Here is a 22902-nt window from a genome sequence, read left to right as displayed (position 1 = left end):
AAAGTAGATACTATAAAATCTTCTTAAATTTCAATAAAAATCAAAAACTGTCAGGTTTTCTAAATAGTTAACATCGTCAAAACAACCAGAACGCCCTCTATACTAAACTAAAGTATACATCTCTTCAATCCAAAACATATTAACATATTTAAGACCTTTATTGTGTTTCTCACATTTTGGACTAAATCCATTTGTACTTTGGCTGCATAAAATATAGGGAAAAGTTTCAAGAAATTATAAATACCATTGCAGAAAACACTAAAGTATTTATTAGTAAACTTACCTGGGTCATCCTCTAACACTCCCAACAAGCCAATTTCATACAGGTGTTTTGGAGTTGCAACACACATTGCCATAAGTTCACCAACTGCCTCATGGAATCCATCATTTGCTCCATCCCTTTAAAAGAGGGAAGAGGTATTTCTAGATGTTTGTGAATATAAAGTAAATAGTGTGTGTTGTTGTATTTTAATGGGTGTTTATCCTGCGACTAAAAAAGATTATGAACACAGCTAGACATGTAAAATACAACAAAACTAAAACAAACAAACTGTTTGTTGTTCAATTACGTAATGAATTGAGTGCATTACACTCAATTCAATATTCAAGTTACCCTGTATTTAAGACATAGTTCTATAATATTGATGTATTCTAGATTAAAGGATGATTGAAATTTCCACCAAATTAAGAGATGAAAACACTTTATGTTTTATATTCGTATGCTGACATGAAAGATGAATTCTACTTTTTGAAGTCTATTGATAAAGCAATTTTTCTAAAATTAATTGCTGGAGTCCGTTTAGCTGAAGTGATCATGAGCTCTAAGGATGAAGTCTATTTGAACTTAAGAACAAATACACTGATTCCATTGCTGTTTTCGATCCTGATTCCATCACAAAATCATCATTGTTTTTTTTAAATCGTGTTATTCACCTGATAGATCACGGACCTCTTAGAAACAATTAAGTAATTTTCGACAATTTGGAACTGAAGATATATTTATTTTGCGTGCCGGAGTTAGAAACTGTACTAAAATAATAAAAAAATAATAATGATGGTCCCGATGGGTTTCAATTTTCTTAAAAACAGACCAGACAGTACTGTTGCCAATTTTCAGTTAGTTCATTTTTGTTCACAGTTCAGATAATGCAAGTGATTTTATGAAAAATTTGTTTCAACCTCTTCTTAAAAAGCATGATAGGGTAAGTAAGATAATTACTGAAGCATTAGTTTTCATTTCTGTAGGAAGCAAATTACTAAGTAAGGTGATATTTATTACACTAGATTACAGAGTAAAAGGTAAAGGTAAAAAATACACCATTAGACTATACAGTCCCTACTGGTGGTGCTGATCTCCATTTCTTGACCCTTCAGCCAGGAAGTGCAATGTCGGGGCTGGTGGCCAGCCATACTCTGCTTTCGCACACCCTTCCTGTTTACCTTCCCCAGATTTCTCCAGATACCCATTTAGAGCAGGGTCGACTCTGGCTGAGCTTACAGAGTAACGCCACTGATCCCTGTCCCAAACTAAATAATTGGGTACATTAGGATTGAACCCTCGCCCTCTCAGACAATGGATCATCAATCCAGCACACCAATCCACTCGGTCACTGCAGAGTAGATAAAGTTATATGCAAAGAAAAGTGTGGTCTTTGCAAGGTAAGTGGATGCGGCGACCAAACATTAACTATTAGACTAACCACTGAGAAGTGTCTGAATGCTCAAACCCCTCTAGTATACAGTTTTATAGATTACGAACAGGTATTTGATTCAGCTGATAGAGAAGCTTTCATGAATGTACTGCCTCCTCCATATAGCCCTCCTGTATAGCCCTCCAAACAAGCATATTAAAGTGATTAGTAGTACGTGTGAGAATAATGTCTCTACATTTAAATTAGGAAGTGAGGTTAGTATCTGGTTAGCTTGAATCAGGAATAAAGCAGGTTGTGTCCTATCTCTTTTTATATGGACCATTGTGATGAACTTTGTTGTAAGGAACATAAATAAGGGTATGGGGGAACATGGAATCAAATGGGAAGGTAAAGCTCCCCAAAACTGTCTCCTAAAGTGTCCAGTATAGTAATGTATGCAAAATAAATCCATTATGGGGGTTTTGAAATTTCGGGATGTAGGGAAACATTTAAATGTTAATTTTAAAAAGACGAAAATTGCTTTGATTAGGAATAAACGAGAGTGAAGAGGTCATGTTAGGTAACAAAAAAATCAGAACCTGAATAGGTTCTCTTACCTGGAAGGTATTAATGGTAAACATGATGGATGCAGTAAAGATGAAAAAAGTAGAATATCCAAGGCGCATTGGTAAACATGTTTTTACTTAGTTGGAAAAGGCTTGGAAAAATATGAAAATAGGTCTGCAAGCTATAATATTGGCCATAATATTGAAACTAGGCTCTAAACAAACAAAAGTACCCCTTCAGACCTTACAAATTTGTAATTGGCAAGATATCTGAAATCTTCCAAACTAGTTAGTCCAACATTTGGCTATCCCATTTCGGTAATAAAAAAAAGAATCTCGATTTCTTTCCCCTCAATAGCTACAATACTTACTAAGAAAATCATATGAAAAAACTAATTTTAACTATAGATGTCATCAAAAATGTATTTGTTAATTAAATAAAAGGAATTTGTTTTCAAAAATAGTTTCGAAGAAAAGACTGTGCTCCTATTTGTCTTAATTTAGCTCTTTATTTTTTGGAAAAAAACTTCTTTCTTGGACCTAGTTCTTTTTAATTAGTTTCTTCTTGTTTTTAATTGACATGCTATTTGATTATAAATAAGTATTTGTAAAGTTTTTTTTCGTTTTTCCCAGCTATCCTGGTCTCCTACGAACTAGAAACAAACATTGATAAACCATTTTAATATAAGAATCTGCTAGTCGCATATTTTGTATTAACTGCTTGTTTGCTTAAAACAAAAAATGCCTTTTAAGCTCATGCGTGAAAAAGAGCTGTTACTAGCTGTTTACAAAAATAGAAATAAAATCAATCAAAAATAGAGCTCAAAAATCAATCCAACCAGATCTGTTTATAACTGAGGTTGCCTTGATTCTGGAACTTCAATTGAGGTGTCCTCATGTTCTAAATAGTGAAGCACATTAACCGGTAAAAAACTTTTTTTACTAAGATCCCATGCAGCCAAGTTTTTCTTAAAACATTTTCCACTCTTCAAGTGATCCTTGTTCATACGAACATATATTTCAATCCCATCCCTTATAAAACAGATCCCTTTCGCTACCTCTTTGGAATACTAAAGATGCTTTTAGACTAAAAAGCTACCCGGGAATTCAGTCTCTCTCAGCAAGGCAAAAACATAAGAATATCAAAGAATTCAATAAGTCTTTCCTATAGTGACACACGGATTGGCTCCTTATAATATTTATTTGGCTCCTGATTGCATTGTCACAGAAACAAAAGCCTGGAATAATAAGAATCAATATCCTTAATGTGCAGAGAAATTAATATAGGGCGGGAAGCAAGAATATGATTGCTTCTTTGTCAATGAACAAGTGGGCGAGACGCTAAAAAGAAGTTTTTTTTGGCCCCTGGTCCTAATTATCAGACAAAATTAATGTCCTTTCTATTACTTAAATTCATCTCCACTTTAAAACTCGTCACTTCACCCCTACCCCGCTTTCAAAAAATAATTTTTTGCGTATCTATTGCTGCTAGATTGGCTAATCAGCTGAGCACTTTAAATAGACAGATTGGTTAGGACTGACCGGCTAGCACCTTCCTTCAGTGACCTAATACTAGCAACAACACATGTGTATATGTTTATATGTATATATATATGCATATATATATATATATATATATATATATATATATATATATATATATATATTTGTATATATATATCCCAATAATACAAGGCCAAATGAGTGTGTTCGAGTATGATATAGGATGATGTAGTACGTATATATTATATTATGGTTAGAAAAATGTTTTTGTGTGAAGTGAATTTTTTATTTTTTATTATAGTATGAAGAGATCGGTCCCTTGCTGTCGTGGGCAATAAGAAATGAAAAGAGAAAATTCGGTAAAGTAATTTAACCGAATGAAACCTGAGTAAATGAAAACTCAGAAAGGATAGGGTAATCGGGTAGATGAGAGAAAAATTAGTAGATTATAGCGGCTATAGAAGAAATAAGTTGATAGCTTCCTACTATTTGAAAAAGTAGGGAGTTTTTTTGTTTTTGTTTTTTTGATTGAGTTATTTTATTAGTAGATTGAAAAAGTTATAATAGTGAAAGGAAATGTATAAAAACTATGTGATAAAGATACAAAAGTAACAAATTTATTTTCTAGAAAATGAAAAGAAAGAGGAAACAAGAAAAGGTTTTGCATGCAAAATATCTCGGTATTATACCAAAGGATAAAAGAAAGCAAAGAAAAATAATTTAAAAATATGTATTGGAAAAGGATTTGTACATTTTTCAATATAATAGAGTCTATTCATCTAATTAAAAAAGATACGTGTAACAAAGGGCCTGTGACACCACAAGCCAGATACTGTGGCTTTCACTTCTAAAGGATTGAGCCCTGGTAGTAGCGATACGGGTTGAAGCCATGGCACTGCCACAGCGCAAATACTTGTGGGAGAGGGAGTAATAAGACCTTTGGTACTGCCACGGATAAGACACAGGTGGTCAAAGGTTGCTGGTTCATATAAAGTTGTTCGGGGGGGGGGGGGTAATACTGGAGTAAATTTAAATTCTACAAGGAAAAATCTTGCACAGAATTATGAAACCATGCATTAGTTTTTGAAGACATTAATGAATAGAACGAGTTCATGATGTCTTCAATGCAAATTTTAAAAGGGTAGTATACAGTACCAGTCACAAAGTATTTAAAAGCTAGTCACAGAGGATATTATAAGTCACGATGATAAAAGTAAGGAAAGGCTAGCCAAAATTTCTAGACTCCCCAATACAAATCAAAGCAGCTCATTCGCAATGAATGGTAGTAGATAATAATATTAACCCTGACGATAGAATATTAAATCCGTAACATCAGTAGTCTCCGAAGAGGATTGCGAACAGGATGAATAATGATGAATAATTGGAAATAACTTCAAGGCTTTCAAAATCCTCGATAATAATTCAAGCAGTCTACTATAATCTCTTTTTTACAATAAAATAGGAAGAAAATAGATGAATTATCAGTCTTGGTGATAAAAGCAAGGAAAGGCATAGGAACATCACAGTTTAAATATATTGGCAGAGAAGAATCTCAAAGCAAGAACAAAGGGCAAACGAAAGGGTTCGAATAAAGCAGTTGGAAAAGGCTTAGGAAGTCCCAAGGGCACGTAGTTTTGTCTGTCAAATATAAATATGGTCAATGCGAGTCGTTATATCATGTCTCAAAAACCCTATGCAAAATTATACAAAAAAGAACACTAATGCTTTAAATCAAAAGGCGTTTGTGACATAGTCGTCACATAGGTAATAGTAATCAACTCTATTAAATGAAATATGGGTTTGTTTAATCCAAGTTCCTGTATCTGATTTGTATCTCAAAATAATTAGGATATGACATTTATTTCAAAATATTGTATATCCCGTTTTGCAGAATGCAAAAATAATTAGGGCTTTATGCCTTTGACATTAAAATTGTGTTTAAATAGTCTTAAACTCGAAATAATAAAATCCATTGTATAACAAGTTATTTGTAAATAGCAATCGAAATACCGAAAACCTAATTTTTTACCTCTTTCACCCTGCCATAAATTTTAAATGCTCTACAGGAGTGGCTCCTCTATGGGAGTGTTACAGCGACAGTAAAATACCGAAAGCGTAATTTTTACCTCTTTCACTCTGCCATAAATTTTAAATGCTCTATGGGGGTGGCTTCTCTATGGGAGTGGCTTACAGCGACAGCGAAATACTGAAAACTTAATTTTTTTACATCTTTTACTCTGCCATAAATTTTAAATGCCCTATGGGGGTGACTTCTCTATGGGAGTGGCTTACAGCGACAGCGAAATACCGAAAACTTAATTTTTTTACATCTTTTACTATGCCATAAATTTTAAATGCTCTATGGGGGTGGCTCCTCTATGGGAGTGGCTTACAGCGACAGAAAAATTGAAGCTTCGTTCAGCTTATTGCAAGTACCTAAAATTTTTACTGCGTATGCTGCTCCACGAAATAAATTCCCCATTGCTAAACTGCTATAATATGCATGATCCTCTGGATATGATACCTGAGGTGGAAGAGTCGGCAAGGTCTAAGTCCCTTCGTAAACTGGCAAGTTTCTTACTTGTACATATTTTGTGTGATTGCGATTTTTGAAGTTGAGTTATATTATAAATCACATTATTATCTTTTCCTTTATTTTACTCCACTTCTTCATGTTGTATGAGTGGTCATCAATAAACTAATTAATTAAATAATAAAACTTAAAGGATAACGCCCCCTAAGCTTTCAAAAGACCGGAGCATCATTTGTGCTTTAATAAAAACAAAATATATTCTAAGAACTTTTTTTTTTATGATATGAACAAATCCAAAAATGCTAAGACTTTCAGGAATGAATATCTAAGTATATTAAACTATCAACCAACATTTCATTAGTTCTTTCTTTTCTGTAGTCTTGGTTATCATGGTAATTTTCTTTCATTCTTTTGTTGATATTATGAGATAAAACGCACAGGATGAAACAAAACTTGTTTAAGGTAAAGTACAAATGATATTTTGGTTTTTCAAGGGCATTGGAGGCCTTAACACTGCTTCTATTTGCGGTAGTTTCTATTTGTTTTAAGTTTACCTTGATTATTTATTGAGCCTCTAGTTTTTGGGTTTCATTTATTTATTGATAGTGCGATTTATATTCGTTTTACGCTTAAAGTGCTATTTAACTTTATTTTTGCTCATTTTACGTTATAGTGGCTCTTTACCTTTCCTTGAAAAACTTCTTTTGTGGAAATTTTAAATTTATTTAAATTAGATATCAATTGTTACATAACTTACTTGTAAAAGACAGGAAGATGAGAGTACTGCATTTGATACTGAGTGTGTCCAAGTTCATGGTGGATTGTCAAAAAATCTTCAAATGCCACCCTCGTGCACATTTTGATCCTATAAAGAGAATCCTCTTAATAGAATTAGATGTAGAGAATTATATAAATATTAATAATTTATTCTTGGATATTGGGCTGAATACTTGCAATCATGACCAACCTTCATAACTACAAAGAGTGAAATAGCCCATGGACAATGAATCTTCTTCTAAACCTGTCATGGCAATGCTGTCCTAGAATAAAATTTCGTCGCATAGTCCACAGCTCAATTTAAACTCGTTGATGTCTCGCGTAAAGGTCACATCTAGCTTTTGTTTTACAGAAAAAATTACCTAAAACCCTGTGCTAAAATGTTCAAAGAGAGATTGAAAATCAATTTTCTGGAGAAACAACAAAAAGTAATAATATTTTCATCCAAGGTGAAACCACATCAGTAAAGCTTTCAAGTAAAAAAAAAAAGCAAAGCTTTATATGGATAATTATAGAAAAACAAAGTGTAGCCTTCAAAAGAGTTCAATATACAAAACAAAAAAATGGGGCAAAATGAAATGGGACAAGGAAAAACGGAAACAAACAAATAACACATTCTTGTAAAAACAAGGAAAAAGGCATTTCAAATAAAAATTTCAAAAAAGATCAAAAATCAACTAAAACTATATATATATATATATATATATATATATATATATATATATATATATATATATATATATATATGTATATATATATATATATATATATATATATATATATATATATATATATATATATATATATATATATATATATATATATATATATATTTATATATGTATATATATATATGTATATACATATATATATGTATATATGTATATATATATATATATATATATATATATATATATATATATATATATATATATATATATATATATATATATCATATATATATATATATATATATATATATATATATATATATATATATATATATATATATCATATATATATATATATATATATACATATATATACATATATGTATACATATATATATATACATATATATATATATATATATATATATATATATATATATATATATATATATATATATATATATATATATATATATATATATATATATATATATATATATATATATATATATATATATATAAAGAAATAAAACAAATAGAGTTAAACTAGAAGCGACGCCAAAAATCCATTAAACAAAAATTTTCTTGAAGTAAAAAGTTAGAATTTTTTTTATTATATGCAATTTTTGTTATCTCAGGAGTAAATAAACAGGAGTAAATAATGTTGTTTTATTGGTTAGGTAGTTTATTTTTCGAACTGCAATTTTTAAATGCCACTTACTAAGGGGGGAGTATACATGAGGGGAGAGTCTGAACCTCCGACTAAGAAGGTTCAGCTACGGAGATTCCAAAAGCCCCCTTGTTATGCTTATCAGCCTTTCCACTCCAAAAATGTCACCAAGACTACCTTAAAAGAGGTAATAGCGTTTAGTCAGCTATTATAAATCTCTACCTCTGATCTTTGGTGTATTTCTAGCTATTCAAGAAAAATCAAACAGTTCGTGGTAACAAACTGTAAGTAAAAAGCGGCCCGGCTCAATAGTAACCGAAACTCTGAAAAACGAATTTTGATAACAATAAATACATCAAAAGAATTGGATTTTTAGGCTGATTTCAAATATATAAGTTTTATCAAGTTTATTATTTTTGGAAAAAAAGGGGACAACCCCTAAAATTCATAGAATCTTAATTAAATCACACCATCAGATTCAGCGTTTCAGAGAACCGTATTGTGGAGGTTTCAAGCTCCTATTTGAAAAAATCTAGAAATTAGCGTTTATTGGCAGAAGAAAGATCACGGATGCGTGTTTGCTTGTTGTTTTTTACAGGGGGTGGTCCTATCAGGCCAGTGGTCCTAGAATATAGCGAAAGGGCTCATTTGAACGAAAACCGAAAGTTCTAGTGCTCTTTTTAAGTGACCAGAAAAATGGAGGACAACTAGGCCCCCTGTGACGCTCATTTTTTTCCCGAAGTCACCTAAAAAAAATTTTGAGATAGCCATTTTGTTCAGCATAGTTGAAAAATTTAATAACTGTGTCTTTAAGGATGACTTAATCCCCCACAATCCCCGGGGGAAAGGCTGCAAGTTGTGAACTTTGCCCATTATTTACGTATAGGAATTTTCCATGAAGGGGGACGCCGGATTTCCCATCATTGCTTCAAAAACGATCGGAAATTAAATAAAAAACAAGTTTTTCAACTGAAAGCAGGGAGCAACACTAAAACTTAAAAGAAACAGAGATTGTTATGTATGTGAGGAATTTCATCCCCTCGTCAATACCTCGCTCTTTACGCTGAAGTTTTTTTTAGTGCTTTCAAAATAGCCATTTATTTTAATTAAACAGCCATAGTGATTCAGGGGTCATTCTTAAGGAATTGGAACAAAATTCAAACTTAAGCGTAAAGAGCGAGGTATTGACGAGGGGGCGAACCCCTTCATATGCGTAATAATTTCTGTTTGTTTTAAGTTTTAATGTTTTAGTTGAAAAAACCTGTTTTTTTTATTTTATAAGAAATGCAAGCTATCAAACAATATAATGCTAATAATCCTTTTTACTCACGATTAATTACCACGATTACTTCGTGAGTCTCTTTGATAACTTACTTGATCTAAATCAGCAGGCAACGTTTTATCGTTGCCTATAGTAAAGTGTCATAAGATTTTTAACTGTTATAATTTCTTTGTTGGATTTTTATTTACCACTGGCACGTATGGAAGGGGTGCTGGTATAAACTTCTGTAGGAGCTGATTCGATTAAAATTGTAAATATTAGGGCCTTTTTTAAGAATCAGAATTAATCAGAGGGCAACCAGCCCTCCCTCCTCTACGCCTTTTTTCCCAAAATGCATCCGATCAGAATTTTGAGACAGCTATTTCATCCATAATGGTTCAAAGGTCAAATAATTATGCCTATGGGGTTGAAAAAAAACCCCACAGCGCCAGGACAAGGGCTGTGAGCTATGCAAAGTGCCCGATGTTAGCAAATAAGGGGTCTATGGAAGGAATACTCGTATAAACTCTGAAGGAGGCTTATTTGATTAAAGATCAAAAGTTCTAGTGCTCTTTTTAAGGTCAAATGTCATTGGTGGGTAGCCAGGATCCTCTCCTCTACGCCCCTTTCTCCCAGATGAATCTGATCAAAATGTTGAGATAGTCTCTTTGTTCAAGATAGTCCAAGGGTCAAATAACTAAATCACAGGGTTGGCCATACCCCCTCCCCGCAGCCAAGGGGCAGGGACTACAAGTTATGCATGTTGCCTATTGTTAACAATTAAGATTTTTGTAGAACGAGTTGTCAAATAAACTTTCGAGGGGGCTCATTTGATCGGGAACCGGGAGTTCTAATGCACTTATTAAGAGTCAAAAGAAATGAGGGGGCAACCAGCCCCTCCCCCCCCCCCTCATGGTTTCTCTCGTCATTCTTTCTAAGATTAAATTTTAAAAAAACATATTTTTTTTTCAATTGAAAGTAAGGAGTTTTTCCAACTGAAAGTAAGGAACAGCATTAAAACTTTAAAAATCAAAAATTTTTCCGTATATGAGGGGGACTTCCCCCTCCTCAATACCTCTCTCTTCATGCGGAAGCTTTTTGGTCCCTTTGAAAAAACTTCTGATCCGAACTAAACGGTCCTTGTGTTTTAGGAGCCGTTCTTGTAGAATTCGGTCAAAAAGTCAAACTTTAGTGTAAAGAGGGAGGTATTCAGCAGGGGTAGCCCCCCTTATATATCGAATAAAGTATATTCACCCTTTTTTTAAATTTAATTTCTTTCGTTTTTCAAAAACACATGTCTCCCAAGGAAGTTGTTCTGGATAGAATTTCCCTTAGGGGAAGTATCCTCGACAAATTTTTGAAAATTCCCATGGGAAAATTCTTTGAGGGCGATTCCACCTGGAAATTCTCCTTAGGATCATATCATTTAAAAAAACACTTGTTTTTGGTTTAATTTCTTATCGAGAAGAAAAATCTAATGTATGATCCGGAAGTTACTAATTTTGTTTTGTATAAATATGTTAGTTCTAATTTCAATAATTTAATATTTCTGCTGATGACGATCACTGTATATGTTATTAAAATGTCTAGACTTTTGTGCCTATTTTCACTGTCTAAATGAATGGACCTATCCCAATCTGAACGTTTATTTGTAAGACATATGAAAAATAATCTTAAAGCAATTCTAGTAAATTTCCTCCGTATCAGATCTACCCTGGAAAGTTCACACCTAAAAAAAAACATAAAAACTCCCTATCCCCCATGAATCTTCCCGCGGAAGATCCCCCCCCCCCCAAAAAAAAAAAAACAACAATTACTTATGCTTCCCAATAAAAAATACTACATGTAGACAATGGACAAATTTAATAACTCCCAGCCCTTTTCCCAGAGGGTGTCACGGTTCATGTCATCCCTAAAGGCCTAGTTATTGGATTTTCAGACATAATGAACAAGATGGCTATCTCAAAATTTAGGTCGGATGACTTTAGGGAAAAAGGGAGTGGTAGGGGGCTGATTGCCCTCCAATTTTTCGGTCACTTAATAAGGGTACAAGAATTTCTAATTTCCGAATAATGAACCCTCTTCTTGTCTTCTAGGACTATTGGTTCGAAACGATGGGGCAACATTAAAACTTAAAACCAATATAAATTATTAGACTTAAGGGGGTGGGTTTTTTTTGTCCGAACTCCGTAGGAACGACTCCTAAAACACAAAAGTTGTTTAATTAGAATCATAATCTTTCTCAAAAGTACTAAAAAGCATTACTATGAAGATCAAGGTATTGAAGAGGGGGCAATCCGACTCATATTTGCAATAATTTCTTTTCGTTTTAAGTTTTAATGCTGCTTCTCATTTTCTGTTGAAAAAACTTTTTTTTTTCATTTAATCTAGGTAAAGGTTGATATTTGTAACACTTATTATCTACGTTTATTTTCCATTCATTTTATTTAGTTTTGAGTATGGAAAAAATGACATCTTGAGGATTTGAGGTGGGGTGGTAGTGGCACACATTTTTTTGTCGTAAATTAAGCTTTTTGAAAATCTGACTTCATTGCCTGTTCGTTTGAAGTTTAACTTCTTATGTAAATTAACTATTTCTCGTTTTTGTCTCAAAACCGCTTATTACTTTTAGTTGCAAAATTTACTTCTAATTTAATCGTTGAAAAAAGTAAACTTTTGATAGTTTTAAAACTTTAGGAGTCAGATTGTTTCTGAAACAAAAAAAGGACGAATAGAGCTACGAACAAAAACCTACGCTAAATTTAGTATTCAAAACAATCGTAACAATCCACTAAAGGTTTTTTTTTTCGTCGTCATTTCTTATTCCTAGCAAGATAGAAACTGGAACATTTTCTACTTTAAATTTTGTTTGCAAGACTTTTCCCGTTTAACGGATGCTTCAAAAGTAAACTGTCCGTGGGGACTAAAAGTAAAGAGTAAATTAGAATAAGATACTAATAAAACTCCGTGCTCATTAAATTAACAGATTAATATCATCTCACACATTCTATAAGAACCTTGTACATGACTGATATATTGTATTTCTTTCATAAGTACAGTTGAAATCAGATCCTGTTACTAAAAAAGGAACATATTCAGGCTATTTCCAAAGCTTAAATATTTTTCAATATTGAAATTCCAATTGGATAAATTCCAATACTGAAATTCCGATATGAACCAATTGGGCAAAACTGACATTTTTTTACATTTTAATCTCAGTTTGAACAGACGATTCAATCAAAGACAGAAATAATATCTCACGATCTTTGGGGGAGTCTTTATTGTCTTTTGTCTTTATCAATAAAGACAATGGGGAGTCTTTATTGTGCAGACAATGGGCTACCACTGGGCTACCAAAGGGCTACCAATTGTTACTAAAAAATTTCTGGCATTCATCTTTTAAGAATTAACAAACAACGCAAGGGTTCTTATAATTACAATAAACAGAGTAATTCTTTTCGCATTTTAATCTTTTATTTGAAACAATATGGATTCTTAGAAATTTCTAGCAGAAAAACTATGGAATAAATCATTTGGTCCTATTAATCAGAATGAGCATTGTTAGCATAATTTCACATAAGAAATTGGAGTTTTTAATTTTATATTTTATTCCAAGATTTAGACAAGTTACCCTTAGAAACTATGAACAGGATTTTTATTATTAATACTAGTGGTTTGATAAGTAATTTTCGGCTCGTCTATTTGTAATTTCTGTTCTTCTAATTCGTCATGTCATCCTTGACTTAAATATTAAATATAAAGAAATAAGTTTTATCAACTGAAAATTAGGAACAACATAAAGACTTAAAAGAAAAAGAAATCATTACGTGTATGAAGGGGGGTTGCCCCCTCCTCAATACCTTGCTCTTTACGCTACAGTTTGAATTTTGTCTCAATTATTTAAAAATGACTCCTGAATCACAAAGGCCGTTTAATTAGAATAAAAAGCTCTTTCAAAAGTATTAAAAAATACTTTAGCGTTACATGTTAACAAAATTAAAACGAACAGGAATTACTCCTTATATAAAGGGAACTGTCGCTTCCTCGTCTTGTCACTCTTTACGCCAAAGTTTGACTTTTTGTCCCAATTCTGTAAAGAAGACTCCTGAACCACGAGGGCCGTTGAATTTGAATAAGAAGGATTTTTGAAGAACCTTAAGACTTTAGCGTAGAGAGCAAGGGTCAAGGAAGGGGCTCGGATCAGTGAACACTTAGAAGTTCTGAACAAAGTTTAAGAGTTCTGTGACATAAAACGGATAATAGGAGTGTTCCAGGTTGTAAGTCGTAGTTAATTTTCATGAACTGCAGAAATTACAGTTTGATATTCACCGAAACAGTTGTGACATAACTAAGGGCTTATTAGATAGATAGATTGATCGATATATTTAAAAGAAAGAACAAAAAATCACTTGATATATATAATCCCTAATCCCCTCAATGGCTTCATGTCGTCTGTGATAGCGTCTGTGAAGGAGGGGGATCATGATACAAAATATTCGAACATTTAACATCATCACACATACTACTACTACTACAACTAACAACTCACTGCGGCACCAAGCAACCTGAGGCCAACACAGCTCCCCATGCTCCTCCTCCATCCCAAACTATTCAAAACCTCCCTCTTTACACCTTCCCAAGAAGTTCCTATTTTCTGTCAAATCTTTCCTTATGACATCGTCCCACCCCAACCGCGGACGATCTGCTTTCCGTTTATCCCTAGACAATTGCCTAAAAACAATCATGGCAATTTATCCTCCTTCATCCAGAGAATGTGCCCTACCTATCTCAACCTTTCTCTCATTATAGCCCTAGAAAGGGCGGATTGAACCACATTTTTCGTACACCCTATTGTTCGAAATACGGTCAGTCAGCTGGGTAGCCAGAATAATCCGAGGACAATTTCTCTGGAAAACAACTAGCAAATCTTTATCCACTTTTCGGTGCACCCATGATTCAGTGCCATATTAGAGCACTGTCATCATTGTAGCTTCCAATTTTCTAATCTTGATTTGCCAACTTTTTGTCCTATTCTTACAATTTTTTTTTTAAACTTTGAAGAAACACCCTGAGTCTTGGCTAATCTACTTTTAACATCTTCACTGCTCCAACCGTCTTCACTAGTAATATGTAAATGTTTCTAGCCTAGTTTCTCCAAAAATTCAATTAAAATACAATCAGATTTTAATTATAGCTCTTTGCAAAAAAATTAAAAATAAATAAAAGTGTTCCATCTAAACTACTTCGACGACAACATTGTCGTACTGTTTACCATCTGTGCATATAAGTAAAGCTTCGGACCAAAACGACAGCAGGAAGTTGTTATTGGTGGCAAATTATAATTATTCCTATCACCAAGGTCCTTTACAAAAGAGTAATCGGTTACCTTGCGCCAGCGCAATGGAAGCAACTGTGCCTCCCCAGCACAGGCTCTCTGGTTGAATACGTGGCAGCGCAAGAGAAGGACTTCCAATATTGGGTATATAATTATCTTTTTTAATTTTAGTTTTGACTTCCAAAATTTTAATTATAATTATTTTAATGTATAATATGGTTGCGTTTAATAGTTCAAAGAGAAATTTCTCCTGTTTGTTTTAAAAGGTTTTCGTCAATAAAAGTAAAAAATAACTAAAATAAAAAAAAGAATTTTTGTTGGTCACAATTCTAAAAGTTTTGACTTTTTTCTTAAAATTCTCTCATCGAAGGGCCCCCTCTAACGTCTTTTAATCTGCGATCTACTTCCTTGTTGATAAAAGTGTAATTTGCGCTTTGCAATTTGATTTACAATTTTCTTTTTAATTTACAGTTTATGCAAAGTGCAAAGAAATGTAATAGCTATAATAAGTAAATACTTAGTCAAAATTAATAATAACAATTCAGTTTGTATGCTGTTCTCTCTTATAGAAGAGTAATAATGGTTGGTGCTTTGTCTTATGTATACAAGCAGCATGATTTACCTATTTCTGCTACCAACTCTCAATGACGAAGAATACTTAATTGACCCTGATATCTCGACAAGTTTTCATTTCCTTATCTACTCCCTCATGAAAGTACTTTATTTCAGGGGTCATAAGCTGTTTGTTCGATTGTTCAACAACTATTCCCAGCAGAGACAAGGTCCATTAAAGTCCTGTTGTCAACATTGTATCTAAAAAGTATGTATTTGTATCTCTAAGGGCCATATTGCGCACATACAACTTGTTTACATACCTTTTAAATTTCATTTAAAGGAGCTGTATCCGAATTCAGGAACCATGTTACGTCTTGTCATCTACTACTAACTCAATTCCGAGGAAACTGGAGTTAATTTTTCACATTTTATGTCAGAACGAAATGATTTCTAAAGTCAAACAGTCAGTCAAGTGAAAATAATAAGTTAGTTAGGTAACTAAAGTCTTAAAGCTCTTTAAAAACATCTGCTCGCTCAAATCCAAAGGCCCTTGTATTTGACCAGTCTTTCTTTAAGAATTTGGACAAAAGTCAAACTTTAGTGTATAGAGCAAGGGTTGAGGAAGGGGTAGTCCTTCGCATATTTGGAACAATTTCTGTTCACTTTAAGTTTTAATTTTGGTCCTTACTGCCACTGGAAGAAACATATTTACTTTTTTAAATTTCATTTAGCCCAGACAACCAGATATTTCTCCAGATAACTTTCTTGTTATGACCCCCGCCCCAGAGAAAATTCCGTTTAATTTTTTTTTCATACATTTCCCAATAGCAAGTACAATTTGTGAACAATGGGCAAATTCCGTAATTTAAATTCTTTTTCCAAGGGGCTACGTGGAATTTTTTCATCTCTGAAAGCATAGTTTTTTTGAATTTTCAACTAAGCTGAATCGAAAAGCTATTTAAAAATTTGAACTTTTGTCTCTGGGGAGAAAAGGGCGTCAGAAGGGGGCTAGTTGCTCTCAAGTCTTTGCGGTTACTTAAAAAGGGCGAGTTTTGGTTTCCGTTCGAATGTCCTAGAACCATTGGTTCGATACGATCACCCCTGGGGAGAGAAATCAACAACCAAACAAATAAACATGCATTAGTGATCTTTCTTCTCACATAAAATACAAAGTTCCATATTCTTATAGATAGGTACTTGAAATTTAGCAGTTTTTTTAGGATTTTGCAGTTAACTAACCTGAAATCTTGACCGTCGTAAAAATCCCAGGCAGTGGCATGGCAGACAACGTCTCTATCATCCGGTTTTTCAATCATTGACAAGTTGAAGAACTTTGGTGGTAGTGGCCTGAGACCCATTGAGGTGTAAAATTCTTCAGCTATATCAAACATTTTTCTAGGTGTATAGCCTAAAATCACACAAAATTACTATTGAAGCGGCATACTATTTTGAGTAGTTGGAATTTGCACAGAGGTGGTTCTGGCCTCTCATGACCTTGGAAAAAAATTCTGACTAGAGCCCCCTCTCACTTTGTGTCCCGAAAATTTTTAGATAAATTAAAAAAAATCATTTAGTATCGAAATTGTCATTTATTAAGAAAACTATTCATTTATTTAAATCTGATTTTTTTTATTTTAGCCTCTGCAAAAATATTAATTGTCTCGTCCCATTTGATTGTTCTAATGCTTCATATTCTATACTCAGTAATGCTAAATCATCTTGTCATAATTTAATGCAAGTTTAATAAATGACCGATCATTGCTGGCCACTGACACTGGAATCACTAATAATATTTGATAATCATTTTGCGAAGACCCTCATCTCCGTATTGAACAATTAATTCTAACATATCTTTAAGTTTCTTTAAGGAAATGTGTCGATGTTTCAATCATTTTTTTATATCTTGGAGTTCGCGGAATAACTGAATGGGATCTAAATGACAGCAATATTTTACTTTTATTGCTACTTACGTTTATTTTCAAGGAGTGGTGATGGAAAAATAGATAAGAGAAAAAATAAAATTTAAGATCCAATTTGCTTTTACTTGCTGCCAACTGCGCCCTCTACTCTATTTTAACTAAAATAAAATTTCAAAGTTGCAAATTTATTTAAAATTTTGAGTCCCCAAATTTTCTGTGCCTGGGGCAAGTGCCCCCTCTGTCTATCTTAAAACCGCCTCTGAATGTGTAACTTCATTTTGACATTGAACGTATTTAATTATGACAGTTGGTCTTTAAGCTAGAGGTACGGAGAAATTTAGTGTACCAAACTTAGTCTTTTGTTAATGGGGAAAAGACGCACCGTACTGTTAGGCCCAGAACTAAAAGATGTAACTAACAATTCTTTTTATTCCACAGGAGAGCAATCAAAAGTTGTTTAGTTTATTGTGAGAACAGTATTTTCAATAACATAAGTAAGAAAAAGTAAGTAGACCGATGTGTAGTTGCCATGTGTAACTTCATTTTAGAATATCAGGCATTCGAGTTAGTTTTTCAGCCAGAAAAAGGTAGTTTTTTCCTTCCAAACTGGATTGTTCTCCCTTATTTTTTGGACTAAACTCGCATTTGAAAATGAGCACGGGCGACAAAATTGTTAAATCATTAATCTATGGCTTCTCATCCAACAAATCTGTTAACAATAATCTTCTGAAGACACATAAGTATATCATAACATTACTTCACAATGGTTTCCCTATCGATATGATTCTTCTAGACTAATAAATAGCCTTTGATAAAGTTTTATTATCTGTTACTGATCACTAGATTGGAAGCTGCAGCTATAAATGTTTCTACAGAACAATATCTATGAGACTTCCTTTCATACAGAAACCAAGTTTGGAGGATTTTTAACTCTGATTTCATTCTGAAATTTTCCTCGTCTAGATGAGTCTTAAGTGGTGTTTTTCAGATTGCTATTATTGAACTGAATCTGTTCAGCTTTTACATAAAAGTTTTGCTGAATGTTCAATCAAACCTCCTCAATTTTGTGCAGACAACTAAAAACTAGTGGTTACAGCTACAATAGGTTCTGACCTACAATCTATCCAGAATGACCTTAACAAGTTTGGTGGTTGGGTGAGACATCACAAGTTGGCTTCAGTGTTAGTAAATGCCGTAGGATATGTATTTGTAGAAATAGTCAAAACCCACTGTATTAACTCCAAGATAATCCCCATTCCACAGTTTCTGAATAAACAAATCCCAGTATCATTATTGTTAAAATTTAAATTGAATACCCCTATCAAGGCTGTGTCATTATCTACCTTTCAATCCCTTGGTATTATCAAATCGACAATCTCAAGCCGGCATCGTAGAGTGTTCATAGCCTTGTTTTCAGACCATTCACATCCAACACGGAGTTCGACACAGGTTTTGCAGATTATAGTTTTTAGTGTATTGTTAAACACGGGTAAATGTCTTTTCAGAACCCATGTTCAACCACACTATTCTGGAGCGTTACAGTTTTCAGGAGCCCGTGTCCACCACGCTTGGAAACCGTAACTTGAAAACGCTTTATAGTTTTGCTGGGTTGAACACGATGACCGTGAAAACAATTTTTGTCGAACCCGCTCAAAATAAACTTCAAACCCAGTGCCTGAAAACACAACTCAAGAAAATCTTATAAGGCATTGGTATGACCATAACTTGTAGTTTTTTTTTGTTTTGTTTTTTGCATTTTCTCTTTTCAAAAAGAGGCTTATAGAAGTCATAATAGGGCATAACAAGCATATGAATCCTTATTTTATTGTAAGCTTCAATTTAAAGAAATTGAAAAGGCAAAAAAAAAAAATACTTAAGAAAATACATGTTACATCCTTTGGTGTAGGTCATGCCAAAAATAAAAACCACGGAATATTTGAACTAAGAAGAATTTCAGTTTGTTTATAAGAATTTCAGAAGAATTTCAGAATTTCAATCGTTTTACCAGTTTGTTTATAAGCATGGTAAAGGTTATACGCACATTAACTCGTCACTAATCTGTTTCTACCACGCTAGTGAAAATAATTGTATTTTTTATTTTGCTGGGTCATACGTGGCTGGAGCCTTGGATTTGGTGATTCATGCGCATGTTCTTGTAATAGCCCATAAGCACACTGTTAGTAGTTGTGTCGTTTGTGCTTTACCCAATATAAAAAAAAAAAAACAAATACGAGAGTTTAGATTACTGTTTTCCTAGTAAGATGGAGCTTAGCGCATCCCCAGTATTGTTCAATGCCCCCAGAATTCGTCATTGTACCAAGGCAAAAGATATAGACAGTAATAAGTTCTGACGACGACAATCAGTCAAGTCGGGTAGCATCTCAGCCACATTAACTGGTGAAAATATTGTTTTGTGTGTGCTTGAAGAGTACACCAGACAGAACCAGTAGAGGAATGTTTCCACTAGAAATTAAAACGTTTGGATTTGTGATTCCTCTCTTGTAGCTTTAGCAGCTTTTTTTTACTGACTGACATCTGTCTTGGCGAATAAAGCCTAGAAACGGTAGTTTCTGTTTTGTATTCTTACATTGACATTGAGCTATCTAGTGTTCTTGAACAGACAAAAGCTAAAAAAATAAAAACACAGTTTTGTCAATACTCACCTTGTGCAATCATTTCTGGAGTAGGGTCAACTGATGTTCGATTCGGATATGGGGTGGCCAAAGTTTCAAGGTTGATCCAAAACCTGCCCCACATATCCCCTAGCAAATGACCAGGCAGAGGGCCAGTAAGATCAACAACGTCACCATAGGTCTCATAAAGCCTCCTGCGAATGTATGCGTGCAGCTGGAGGTACAATGGCTGAAACAAATATATTAAAATTTGAAATATTTAATCATTTCTACAGACATTTGAATCGCAATTATTATGATTATTAGGTTTATTTTCCCGCAACAGCCACAGGTAATATTCAAGCTTTACCAGACATGTGCCTCCCATTTATAAATTTTTACTCGTTTTTTTCCTTGAGTACTTCGTATGGAAGGGCTGGTTGGGTATGCTTGTGTGGGGGTTCATTCTATTCAAAATGGGGATTTCCAGTTTGATTTTTAAGGCTTAATATGACTGGAAGGCATTCGGCCCTCTCCCGTGCCTTTTTCCGTGACCAAGAGAAACACTCCCAGATGAATGATCAAAATTTGCAGACAGATTTATCTCAAAATCGTCAGAAGATGAAATAAATAAGACTGCAAGTATGAAATGACCTCCACAGCCCCTGGCAGAGACGCAGTAAATTATGTATCGGTTCATCTGTTTATATTTTTATTTTATTGTGGGAAAAGGGGCAAGTTTGATCTTGAGTGTCAAATTGGTTCAACATTTTCAGAGATCATTCCCAGGGACAAGAGAAACACGCGTTGTGTTGGGAGGGGGAACTGTGAGTCCCAAAAAAGAGTCAAGAAAACTTTTCTGAATAGCTTGAAACTTGAAATCGTACGACTTTCTCCAATGGGACCCAAATGTACAAAACGAAATTTAATCTAGGAGCAGAGACCAACCCAAAAATGGGCCAAAAATATTTTTTGCTAAGATGCTGGTTCCCCGACTAGAAAACCCAATAATAATCCAGGATATTTTTTCTACAGGCTTGAAACCTTCAATAACCCTTACCTTGGCAAAGACGATTACAATACTTTATTGGGGGAAGGGATTGGTATGTGTTACGGGGCTTGAAAAAGGGCCAAAAACTTTTCCGACTGGTTCAAAACTTACATCTTTAAGCCTTTGGGCTAAGGATTCCCTAATGCAGAAGGGCGAATAGAAAAAAGTTTATTCACCCGGATATGAGGTCTACCAAAAAGCAAACACTTTTTCCCGAACAGCGTAAAACCTATACAGATCCTGAGCGAGGAGAACTCTAATCTACATGAGGGCCTCATCCTTGGCACTTGGCACACTTCTGTATACAGATTAAATAAATAAAAAAATTTTTAACTGAAAGTAAGGAGCAACATTAAAACTTAAAACGAAGAGACATTACTCCGTATATGAAAGGGGCTGTTCCCTCCTCAACGCCCCGCTCTTTGTGACTCTTTCTCTCATATCTACTTTTTAAAAGAGTTAAGAACTTTAGCGTAAAGAGCGGGGCGTTGAGGAGGGAACAGCCCCTTTCATATACGGAATAATTTCTGTTCGTTTTAAGTTTTAATGTTGCTCCTTACTTTTATTTAAAAAGAACTTGTTTTTTTATTTAATTTCTGAACGTTTTTGTATTAATGTGTTTTGATTTTGGCTCTCCATACATGAATACTTAGAACAAAATTTGCATATATTTTTTTTTTGGCTAAATGGATTTTCTTAGTTTTGATCGGACGATTTTGAGAGAAAGGAGTGGCACAGGAGGCTTAGTTGCCCTTCAATCTTTTGGTTACTTAAAAAGGCAACTAGAACTTTTAATTTCTTATGAACATTTTCATTAGTAAAAAATATACGTAACTTCCGAATTAATTTTTGTAACAAACTTCTATATTCGTATATTTTATTACGTATGAGGGGACTTAAATTTTGTCCCAATTCTTTAAGAATGACCCCTGAATCACAAAGGCCGTAGATGAAATAGTTGATATTACTAAAAACACTTTAGTATAAAGAGCAGGTATTTAGGAGGAGATGAACCCCTCATATGCGTTATAATTTCCGTTCGTTTTGTTTTCAATGCTGTTCCTTACTTTCAGTTGAAAAAACTTTTTCATATTTATCTTTTCATTGTTTTTTGTTTTAAATAATATTAGAAGATCCTGCACCCCCTTCATGGAAATTCTCTCCTCCCATGACAAATTCCTCCATGGGAAGATCCTCCCATGTAACTTCCTCCCCTCAACCCCCTCCCTATCCAAGAAAAAATTCCCCTGAAAACGTCTGCACACTTCCCAATAATCATTACTATATGTAAACACTGGTCAAAGTTTGTAACTTGTAGCCCCTCTCCCGGGGACTGTGAGGGAGTAAGTCGTCCCCAAAGACATAGTTATTAGTTTTTTCGACTATGTTGAACAAAATGGCTATCTCAAAATTTTGACCCGTCGACTTTGGGAAAAAATGAGCGTGTGAGGGGGTCTGGGTGCCCTACAATGTTTATGGTCGCTTAAAAAGGGCACTAGAAGTTAAAATTTCCGTTAGAATGAGCCCTCTTGCAACATTCTAGGACCAGTGCGTTGATACGATTACCCCTGGGGAAAAGGAAAAAACAAATAAACACGCACCCGTGATCGATCTTCAGTCAAAAAATGATACGTTGAATGCCATGGTGTGATGTTCTTTAAGATTCTATGACTTTTAGGGGGTGTTTCACCCTATTTTCCAAAATAAGGCAAATTTTCTCAGGCTCGTAACTTTTGATAAGTAAGATTTCTAAATTTCTTGAAACTTATATATTTTAAATCAGCACGAAAATCCGATTCTTTTGATGTATTTATTAGT

At 33.8% G+C, this 22902-nt stretch overlaps 1 protein-coding gene across 1 annotated transcript in view; it reads right to left on the bottom strand.

Moving 5' to 3' along the window:
• Window positions 1-22902, bottom strand: part of LOC136028747 (angiotensin-converting enzyme-like) — a 109826-nt gene that overhangs the window by 32969 nt on the left and 53955 nt on the right. Inside the window, exons 6-9 of the mRNA XM_065706632.1 lie at window positions 20085-20283; window positions 16742-16910; window positions 6991-7098; window positions 284-399 (exon numbers count right to left, since the gene is read on the bottom strand). Of these exons, the coding sequence (XP_065562704.1) occupies window positions 284-399; window positions 6991-7098; window positions 16742-16910; window positions 20085-20283 (592 nt within the window). The remainder of the gene's footprint in view (window positions 1-283; window positions 400-6990; window positions 7099-16741; window positions 16911-20084; window positions 20284-22902) is intronic.

Source organism: Artemia franciscana, chromosome 7 (assembly GCF_032884065.1).
Source record: "Artemia franciscana chromosome 7, ASM3288406v1, whole genome shotgun sequence".
NCBI lineage: Eukaryota > Metazoa > Arthropoda > Branchiopoda > Anostraca > Artemiidae > Artemia > Artemia franciscana.
The sequence above is the reverse complement of the archived record's forward strand: the minus strand, read 5'-3'. Positions and strand labels throughout refer to the sequence as shown.